The sequence below is a fragment of the Cucurbita moschata genome, unplaced genomic scaffold, assembly GCF_002738365.1.
Source record: "Cucurbita moschata cultivar Rifu unplaced genomic scaffold, Cmos_1.0 Cmo_Scf00001, whole genome shotgun sequence".
Classification (NCBI taxonomy): domain Eukaryota; kingdom Viridiplantae; phylum Streptophyta; class Magnoliopsida; order Cucurbitales; family Cucurbitaceae; genus Cucurbita; species Cucurbita moschata.
In genome coordinates this window covers 7,318,734-7,328,881 of record NW_019268517.1, presented here as the reverse complement: position 1 = coordinate 7,328,881, position 10,148 = coordinate 7,318,734, and the positions used below count along the sequence as shown (strand labels likewise).

At 35.8% G+C, this 10,148-nt stretch overlaps 3 protein-coding genes across 3 annotated transcripts in view; all 3 read left to right on the top strand.

Moving 5' to 3' along the window:
* Positions 1 to 772: 772 nt before the first annotated feature.
* On the top strand, positions 773 to 3,338 carry LOC111446176. The gene is made up of 3 exons (XM_023084913.1): positions 773 to 962; positions 1,280 to 1,395; positions 2,582 to 3,338. Exons 1-3 carry the CDS (start codon positions 855 to 857, stop codon positions 3,042 to 3,044), a joined length of 687 nt encoding a protein of 228 aa, XP_022940681.1. The 5' UTR covers positions 773 to 854; the 3' UTR covers positions 3,045 to 3,338.
* Positions 3,339 to 3,640: 302 nt separating this feature from the next.
* Positions 3,641 to 7,593, top strand: LOC111452696 (copper chaperone for superoxide dismutase, chloroplastic/cytosolic). The gene is made up of 6 exons (XM_023093541.1): positions 3,641 to 3,957; positions 4,050 to 4,076; positions 4,273 to 4,345; positions 4,653 to 4,787; positions 6,566 to 6,789; positions 7,177 to 7,593. Exons 1-6 carry the CDS (start codon positions 3,706 to 3,708, stop codon positions 7,438 to 7,440), a joined length of 975 nt encoding a protein of 324 aa, XP_022949309.1. The 5' UTR covers positions 3,641 to 3,705; the 3' UTR covers positions 7,441 to 7,593.
* A 1,242-nt stretch (positions 7,594 to 8,835) lies between these two features.
* Positions 8,836 to 10,148, top strand: part of LOC111452397 (transmembrane protein 64-like) — a 4,335-nt gene continuing 3,022 nt past the window's right edge. Inside the window, exon 1 of the mRNA XM_023093101.1 lies at positions 8,836 to 9,419. Coding sequence (XP_022948869.1) covers positions 9,159 to 9,419 — 261 coding nt within the window. The 5' untranslated portion in view covers positions 8,836 to 9,158. The remainder of the gene's footprint in view (positions 9,420 to 10,148) is intronic.

Here is a 10,148-nt window from a genome sequence, read left to right as displayed (position 1 = left end):
ATTACACATTAAGTGATCGGATAATTAGCCACTAAGGACACTGGGTGATTAAGGTTATCATAGAGAGTGAGTCTATGTTTTAATTTTTTTTGTTATGCAAAGGGATAAAGGTTTTAAATCATATCATAGACAGACGATTCTAATCGAAGATATGTCATAAGTGAGTGACCCACCTTGAAAATCGCATAGATCGTGAGTGATATCTTACTATGTATATGTCGTTGAGATTTGTGCCCTTGTAGCTTGTTATAATGGCACGTTTTTCTCACTTACTAATTAAAATCTTGTTAGTTTATATTATGTATAACACAATAAATATTGTGTAAAATTAAGTGTTATTATGACACGTTTGTTCGGTATGTAATTGACATACAAATTTAAAGATGTAATAAAGAACATTGATGAGTAGAGAAATAAACACATCTTCTCGGCTCAACGATGTTCCTGTCGAATAAGACATACTTTTTTGGTAACAAATTTTAACTATAAACCTTAGAAAAAAGACGTAATTGAGAATTTTGACATATTAATGGAGGTCAGGCCTTAATTTTAATTGGATATACTATTTTTATTGAGGTCGAATGTTTATATTATTTATTTACTAAAAAAAATAATGTAAATAATTTTATTATTATTGTTTTTTCTTTTCCTAGAATTTTGTCTTATTCCAAAAGTTTAGGAGTTTTTTTTTTTTTTTTTTTTTTTAATTTTTTTAATTTTAATTTTTTAATTTATTATTATTCATCGAAAACCATAATAATAATAATGCTATTCGTGTAGGGCAAACGAGAATGGCAGCATAACAATACCTACAGTACCTCTGAAGCTGGGAAGAATCTCGCTGGTCGTCGTTAATGGAGGTCGGGCCCAAGATTAGTGGTGAAGATGTTATCGAAAAGCTCAAGGATGATGGCGACTTCGATAAGCTCCGTCTCAAGATCATTCGCAAGCTGAAAGACAATGTATGTTCATTTTTATATTTCATTTCCATCTTGATTTCCTCTATTTCTTAGGTTTTTGTTCTTCATTTGATTTCTGCTTAGTATTTTTGTTAATTCTAATTCCAATAGTCAAAATTTTTATCTAATCGCATCTCTTTGTTGTGGAATTTGTTGATTCGTTTGAGCTATTAGTTCTTTCGTTCTTCCTGTTCCAAATTAAGCACATTTGTTCAGGGTATCAAGGGAGATAAATCGATGGTAGTATTTTTAGAAGTTCTATAAACATTGACGTTCTGTTGGATTTTGGGGTTTAATAGAAAATGTTTTTTTAACTGTAGGAAGAATTGCGCAATAATATAGTTGCAATAGTGAAGCAATCGGCAGCTCTTAATCGAGCAGGGGCTGAAAATGTAAAACCTCGGCAACTTTCTGATGCAATATTTGACGAGGTTGGGTAAGACCAAATTTCTGCTGTCCCATGTTCTTCATTGTTTCTTTTTGACATAATCATATTGTCATTATAGTGTACTTTCTCGAGTTCTCTAGCTAAAGTAGGTTGTGGAGTTCATATGAACTCTTCTTATAATGGGAGGTGAAAGGTTTATCTCATCCGGATCAACTCACATGAAGAAATTTCTACTTTGAAACTCTGTAAAATCCCCAAACCAAACAGAAAAATGCAAAAATCTCTATATATTATAAGAGACAAAAAATAAAATATCAAAGAACAAAATGTAGCGTGGGCGCTTGTTTGGGAGATTTGTAAGGAAAGAAATAGGAGGATCTTCGAGGATTAGTCTAATACTTTTGATATATTTCTTGCAATACTGTACAAATTATGTCTTCTTTGTAGTGACTTAGAAACAGGAAATTCTTTTGTGAGTATAGCCTAGCTCAAATCCTCCATAATTGAGAGGTTGTGCTTCATTAGTTTTTGTGTGGGAGGGAGCTTCTCGCCCCCTGCTCTTTGACTGTTGCTTTTTCTTGGTTTATAGATCTATCTCAACCAATGGACGAGCGAAAGCATACAAAACTACTCCCACCAAGCTACTTTGTAATGACCCAAGCCCACCGCTAGCCGATATTGTCTTGTTTGAGCTTTCCCTTTCGGGCTTCTCCTTAAGGTTTTTAAAACACGTCTATTAGGGAGAGGTTTCCACACCCTTATAAAGAATGTTTCGTTCTCCTCCCCAACTGATGCGGGATCTCACGTACTTCCAACATCAAAAACCTATTTTCAAGTCCACAAACTCCTTCACATGACTCTCATATAACCCTTCTGATGCCAATTCTTGAAATAAGTCAACTCCTCATCGTTACTACTAACACTAACATCAGAGTTATCATCAAATCCTTCTTCTTCTAAAGCGCATCTACTTCTTTTCTTGTTGATTAAATCGTTTCAAAAGATAGAGAAATACGCTCACTTGAGTTTGATGATTTCTCGAATTCTTGACTTAGCGAACTTTAAAAAACTCAGTGAATGAGTGACTTAAGTTATCTATGTTACAATCAAATATTTTGGATGCCTATGTTTGTTGTTTCCTTATTTTATTGTCCATACTAAAATTTTCTTTTGAAGAAAAGTAAAGTATCTACTGAGAGATAATAAGGTAATAATATATTTGCCTTGTCTTCAGGGATGAAATAATGAGCAAGGTTTCTGATAACTTATGGGAGATAATCAGATCAGATGATGGCATGAAAAATGAAATCACAGAAACTGTACAATCAATATACGATAACTTAGCGAACCCGAAAGCGAAGGAAGACGCCGAAGCATCCACCCACCATGCTATACCAGTTTGGAAGGAAGCTGACAACAATGGTTCTATGAAGGCCTCCACCAGTCAATCTGAACACACTGAGTCCAATCCTATAGAACCTTCAGGTTATTCTTTTGCTGGTAATCATACAAACAAGGAAAAACAACACGTAGATGAGCTGCAGTTTATTAAACGTGACAACGATAGTCGAAACGACATGTCTGATGCAGATAATGTCGATCCAGCACCAGGCTTTGTTTCAAACACGAAGCACAACCAAATGTGTATAGATGATGACAGCGATGAAGACCCAGATGTGCCCCCTGGTTTCGGTTGAAGAACTACATTTATGCAGTAACCAGTTCCTGAGCATTTTGCAACAAGTCTTCGGTCGAATCCTGTGCGACACAACAAGAAAGTCGGGACTAATCAACCGATCATTTCTTCTGCCATGGTTCATAATGTGATTACAATGTATCAAGTTTGTGTTCCATTTGGTAGAAAGCCACAAATTTAGAGAACTTCGACCAGATATCCAAACACACATGATTCTGCTATTATAAGTTAGTGTGAGCTTTCCTTGAACTTTAAAGTTTAAGCTAATAGCAAAAGTTTGTTTTTGGTGAAAAATCTTATATCTGAATAGGAATTTTCTTAAATTTTCTTTATTTTTAAGCCATTTTAAGACTAATTTATATTTAGATGACAACTATGATATTTACTTATTATTAGCCAACAATCATGTTTTCTTTTATTATTTTAATTAAAAAAAAAAGACTTTATTCTAAAGATATAGATGAAAATAATAATTATAAAAAATTTAACTATACTTCAAAGAAAATTTAAAAAAAAAATCCCACCGCTCAAATTTATAGAAATTTTAAAAAGATTATTATTTTGCAAAAGAAAAAAGATTTTGGTATATTGGGTGTGTTGTTTTTTGCCGTTTCGTTGACAAATGTTGAAAGAGAAAACAGCAACGAAGAGAATCGTTCTTAATGGCGTTTCTAAGGTCCGCAGCAACAACCACTAGCCTTGCCATAACAGCGTCTGCTCTATCTGCAGCTTTCATCTTCCCCAGCCCTTCTTCTTCTTCTCCTCCTCATTTTCATCTCCCTCAATCCTTCAAACCCATTTCCCTCTCTTTACATTCGTCTCGAAATTCCTCTGGATTTTCCCGAATCTCTGCCTATTCCCCCTCTACTGTTCCCATGGAGAAACCCACTTCGGAACCTATCTCCTCCTATCAGGTTTCCTCTGATTTCTTAAACCCATAGCTAATTTTACTGTTTTCTATCGTGTATCAGTTCTAATGCCCCTTAATTGCTTTCGATTGATGCAGAGCACCGTTGATTTGCCCGAACTTTTGGTGAGTCTAGTTCTTTGAATTCTTTTTCTCCTGATTTGTGTATTATCTTGAAGCTTTCTGGTTCATATTGGTGTAGTTTTCTAATGAGGATCTTTGTTGGTTAAATTGCTCAAGGGGTTGTTGTTTTGTTATGGTTTAATATGAGAATTCGAGTCTATGTTTGGAATTTACTTAGTTGATTGTGTTCGAGTGACAGACAGAGTTTATGGTGGATATGAAATGTGAGGGCTGCGTTAATGCCGTCAAGAACAAGTTACAGGGCGTTGATGGTAAGTGTTTTAGGTGAAGATTTATCTTATTTGATGTTCGTGTTTCATGTTTCAATTGATAATTGTTTCACCTTTTGGTTGGTTTATAACCTCTTGTTAACCTATGTTTGGGAGTTTTTTGGGCATTTTCATAGCTAAAAGCACTTCCCCCCAATTGTGAGTGCTTTCTTAGAGTATGAACCAAGTCTTAAAATGATTTCTCATTGAACACCTTTCACTAAACTGCTTGTAATTAAACTAATTCTACCAATAGCATCCTCATTCATGTTTTGTATACTAGTTCCAAAACTTTAAACTGTTGTTTCAGGCGTGAAGAGTGTTGATGTGGACTTGAGCAATCAAGTGGTTAGGATACTGGGTACAACACCTGTGAAGACAATGACTGAAGCTTTGGAGCAGACGGGTCGAAAAACCCGGTTAATTGGGCAAGGGGTTCCTGAGGGTACGTTGAATTAAACCCGCCCTCTCTCTTTTTCTGAATCTGATACTTAGCTGTTAAGATGATAAAAGCTTCTTTGAGTTCTTTAGATTTCTGAATGTTTTATCAAGTTCTATGTTGCTTCTGGAAACCATTTGAATTTATAGGTAAAAACACAAGGTGAGGACAAAGGAGAGCCATCGAAATGTAGAATATAAATTATCAGAACTTGATCTTGTTCTGAATCAATAAAGAAGGAAAATCAAAATAGAACTTGGTTGAAATAGTTTAAGGGGTGGGTTAAAAGTGAGCCGAACCCCAAATCTCCTGCGAATTCCTCTCTATATCCACAAATCTTCTGGTTCCTTTCTGGCTAAGGGCATCCTCCATCGTGTTATGACGAATCTCGATTTTTGGACTGGTGGGCAACAATAATCCGATGAAACTTTCACCGAATCTTTTGAGGGAAAAACAAGTCCAAAGGATGGGATTTAAATTTTTTGAAGTATGCCCTTACATAACACACCATTGTGGATTAAGAACCTAAGGAGGACATGTGAATAGATTCAATGGGGTTATTCGAGATTTTAGCCGTCCACATTCAACGTGATTATATGCTTTTTGGAAATCAATTTGAAGATGATAGCCCTCCACTTTACTAGCCCTAAATTCTCTGTGCTATCATTTGTAATCAAATCTTTGTTGAGTATTTGTCTACTCAATGGAAAATCATCTTGAGTCTCGGAGATGGTACATGACAACGTTGTTTAACCTATTCGCCAGAAAGGGGTGCTAGGGTTATTGAAAATGGTATAGGTCGATTCCTTTTCAATCCATTTGTTATGACCTAGACCATCATTCGGTGCTATCTGATGACTGCATTAACAAATCGAAAACATAGGCATTTTGACTCTCGGGAGAAATATGACAGTTTCATCTCCAGTTCATTTTCTAAGCCTATTGGGTCAAACTGGGATTAGAGCACGTGGCTACGAACCACGGTGTCAGGGGTTCGAATCCCTCCTCGCCCACAACCGGCCAAAAAAGGGAAGGACTTTCCTTTTTGGGTAGGAAGGTGTTGAGAGCGTATGTTGTTTGTAGATCAAGAGTAGGTTCTTGGACTGGCCCCCTTCGCATGACCTAGAAAGAAAAATCAATCCGTGACAGCCAATCAAAAATATCACCAAATCTCCCGCCCTCTGGGGATGCCCTCAGCGTCGAGGAACATGTACCTTTTTAAGTTGCTGAGTTTGTATATAGAGAATTATGAAGAACATGACAAACACTAAGAAGCATCCAGTCTATTTCGAAAAGGCTGGTAACCTCTCCTCCACAAACATAGTTCTATACAAAAGAAAGCCTGCCTACCCAAAGCACTCCCCTCTAATATCTAGTCCTCATGCCCACACCAACCACCCGACTTCCCCACGAGCTAATTTTCTGGTGCTTATTTCCCTTACTACCCCTCCTAGTGTACGTATGTCAAATTAGAGGCCTAACAGAGAATACGATAAAGCATGCACGTGACGGGAAACTGGTGTGGTTTGGATGAAACATATCTCTTTGGCACTTTAATTCGAACAATTCTTTAATGATCCGTTTCTTTTGTTAATAACTAGTTGAGAGCCCATCTTAGTTCTCTCTAGTTCTGGATTGGATCTGGACGCCAAGTCTCCCCTTTCTCTTGTAATTCCTTTTGTTAGATTGTTTGGGTTTTTTTAAAAGAGGAATCTGATTGACCCGTTGAAAGAATAGGAGTGAGAAAGTTATTAATCTGATAAACCACTGCCCTCTCTTTGCAGATTTCTTAGTTTCTGCTGCTGTCTCCGAATTTAAAGGCCCGAATATATTTGGCGTGGTTCGATTGGCTCAAGTAAGTATGGAACTAGCCAGGGTTGAAGCCAATTTTAGTGGATTGTCACCTGGAAAACATGGTTGGTCAATCAATGAATTTGGTGACCTGACTAGAGGTGCTGCTAGCACAGGGAAAGTGTTTGATTCTGCAGATTCTGGCCCTAGTAATGAGGTTAACTTTCAACTTATAGCTTTTGAAGTCATTCCTTTTCCTGTTCATCCATAAATTTCATATGCCTGTTCATAGAGACCATGCTTCTGCTGTTGTTTTTTTGTTAGTGTCTGGGATGATTAGTGTAAACTTGTAACCAGCAATAGGTCTGTTCATGAGCATATTATAATTGTTGTCGGGTCTCGGGTTTAGTTTCGATCTAGTCCTACAATTTGGTTAAACCTCACGAATCTTTCGAAATCGGTTTTGAACCTATTTGAAAACATCTTCCCTTTCCTCTAGTTTAATCCTACCCTAAACCATCAAACCATACTAAGCAACTTGACATGATTTCTATGTGGTTATGAGTCTCTGAAAGATTAATATAGTGTCACAATGTATTTTCAGCCATTGGGCGACCTGGGAACATTAGAGGCCGATGAAAATGGCGAAGCGTTTTTCTCTGGTGTGAAACAGAACCTGCGTGTGTGTGATCTCATCGGACGATCGATAGCGGTGTATGAGACCGAAGATAAATCAGTTCCGGGCATCGCAGCAGCAGTAGTAGCTCGAAGCGCGGGTGTCGGAGAGAACTACAAGAAGCTATGCACCTGTGATGGGACTACCATATGGGAATCAAGTGACAGGGATTTTGTCACCAGCAAAGTCTAATAAGGGCATCTAGAAGGAAGCTAAGATCCATCATTCTCATGTAAGATTTTGTGTTTGGAACCTATATTTCACCTTTGTTTACTATTCGGAGCCGGAATAAATCTTGGAAAGGTCTGGTCGTAGTTGGAAAGTTATGAGATGGGTTAACATTTACGACGACTTGATTAAAGACCAAGTTGTCTTGGTAATAAGAGACGACGATAAAGATAAATAGGTCAAAATTATGAATTTCGATATCGAGTCTTGGACGTGTAGATTTCTTAATCGAGTTAAACTTAAAGAATATGAATAGATTTTTAAAAGAAAAAAAATGGCGTAGATAAAAAGATACCGATCTTCTGTAAGTAGAGCTTATAAATATAATTTGATAAAAAAAATTCTTAAAAAATGCATGGATATAACATAAATTAGATGGGAATTTCACAGGTGGATTGGTTAATTAATATTAACAAAATTATAATATATAGTATTTGATGTAAAATTAAAAAAAAAAAAAAGAATAATAATAATCTTATTCAAGTTAATTTGTTTAAAAAAGTGTATCACGTCCCAAGAGCAATGAATTAATTATCTACCACGAGACCTAACATTTAATATAATTTATTATGAATAATAAACCTAATGAAAATTTAATTAATGTTGGTACCATATAATATTAATTGTGTTTAATATAATTTGTTAATGATATGAATGATTGTAATTATTAAATAGAGAATAAAGACAAAATCAACCTCTTAAAAAATATATGGAAAATGTTAATTCACATGGTTGCAACTATAAGATTGGCTTAAAATATATTTTGTATTTTAAACTTGTTCTAAAAAATTTAATAATTTTTATTATTAAAATATGAATAATAAATTAATAAAAGAAAAATAATTTATCCATTTTATTATCCATTGACATCATAATTACTAGTGCTGTGAAAATTACAATATAAACTTTACAAGAAAAAAAATCATATAAAGAAAATTCAAATTTCTAATATTAATAAAATTTAGATAAATTTGAAACATTATTATATTTTTAATGTATCAAAATAATAAATTATATTATTTTAATTTTAATTTTAATTTTATATTGGAAAGATTTTTTTAAAAAAATTATTTAAATTCATTGATAGACATAAAATTGAAAATAGATGTTTTAAAAATCTTATTACTAAATTATATTTAAAAAAAATATCTATGTATTTTGAATAAATAAATAAAAAATAAAAAATAAAAAATAGTTGGAGTTGCTGACGGTTAAGCTCGGTGGACAACGTAAAGCAGTGTACTCCGGAAATTCATAACGCGTGATAAATCTTTCACCTCACCGACCGTGACGGTAAAGCCCACGACAGACCAACGACAGAGCAATCCGACAAGACCAACCAATCAAATTCCTCCATCTGTGATCCCACTGCCGTAATCGTAGTTTCAATTGCTCTACAACAAAACCCAAATCCGTTTCCCATTTTTTCTAATTCTCTCGTTCTTGTTCTTCTCTTTTCAGAATGCAAATCTGTTCACGGAATTTCTTTGCTTTTCAGTTTCAGATTTTCCCCTTTATTCATCAATTTCTTTTCTCTGATTCTCTTCAACTCTCTGCTTGAATCTCTCTCATGGGTGATTAGAACAACGCTTCTTTTCTCTGATTCGTTTTCTAGGGTTTTCTGAAATTTCCCATCAAATTTGCTTCCACTTCTGTTCTTGAGCTTCTGGGTTTTGTCCTCGATGACATATTATGAGACGGATAACGGCGGAAAAGGAGAAATGGTGGCGGAGAGTATCACGGTGGGGATTGGAGGTGACGATGACAACGGCGACTATGTTGGATTGAGGCAGAGCCCTTGTGATTGTGAAGGGGGTGATTCTCAGCCTCGTTCTCTAGGAAGGTCTTTGTGGCTATGGGCTCGGTCGGTGGTGGTGTTCATTTTCTTGGTCTCATTAGCTGCTGTTTTTTTCACATGGGTTGGACCATTTTTCATGAATAAGGTCAGTGTTTATGTTTAATTGGGTTTTTTTGTTGAATTCTTCATGTAATGACCTTGTCTCTGCTTAATGAATACATACTAATTCGTACCAGTTCATCTCAATAAGTGCTGTTGCTGTTCTACTCGATTGTTCTAAGTTCTGTCGTGTTTATTTGTTTCTGGGTTTTGGTTTTTACTTTTTAGAACTTGTCCATAATTGTGTTCCCATTTTTGTGGATCAAATTCCTGTTTAAGAAAGTTCTTTGTATGGTAATGTCATTGGCATTCAATGTGTTTCTCAAGTCTTCTTCTTGCAATATACGTTATCCGGCTTTATTCTGAAGCTAATCATGTGTTTTCTTCTGATTATGTTATCTTTCTGTTAAAAAGAACAATGACAATGCAATGCATTAATTCCATAATTAACTCTAAAACAAATCGAGATGTCTCGTAAGATCCCACATCGATTGGAGAGGGTAACGAGTGCCAACGTGGATGCTGGGCCCCGAAGGGGGTGGATTGTGAGATCCCACATCGGTTGGAGAGGGGAATGAAATATTTTTTTGTAAGGGTGTGGATACCTCTCCCTAGCATACGCATTTTAAAACATTGAGGGAAAGTATGGAAGGGAAAATCGAAAGAGGACAATATCTGATAGCGATGGGCTTGGACTGTTACAAATGGTATCAGAGCCAAACACCGGATGGTTTGCCAGCAAGGACGTTGGCCCCAAGGGGGGGGGGGGGGGGGG

Bases quoted from the DNA above. Each gene is read 5' to 3' on its own strand.
- LOC111452696 (XM_023093541.1), top strand. From the start codon at position 3,706: ATGGCGTTTCTAAGGTCCGCAGCAACAACCACTAGCCTTGCCATAACA. The intron at 3,958-4,049 runs GTTTCCTCTGAT...CGATTGATGCAG, and splicing joins AACCTATCTCCTCCTATCAG to AGCACCGTTGATTTGCCCGA. The intron at 4,788-6,565 runs GTACGTTGAATT...CTCTCTTTGCAG, and splicing joins TGGGCAAGGGGTTCCTGAGG to ATTTCTTAGTTTCTGCTGCT.
- LOC111446176 (XM_023084913.1), top strand. From the start codon at position 855: ATGGAGGTCGGGCCCAAGATTAGTGGTGAAGATGTTATCGAAAAGCTC. The intron at 963-1,279 runs GTATGTTCATTT...TTTTAACTGTAG, and splicing joins TTCGCAAGCTGAAAGACAAT to GAAGAATTGCGCAATAATAT. The intron at 1,396-2,581 runs GTAAGACCAAAT...CCTTGTCTTCAG, and splicing joins GCAATATTTGACGAGGTTGG to GGATGAAATAATGAGCAAGG.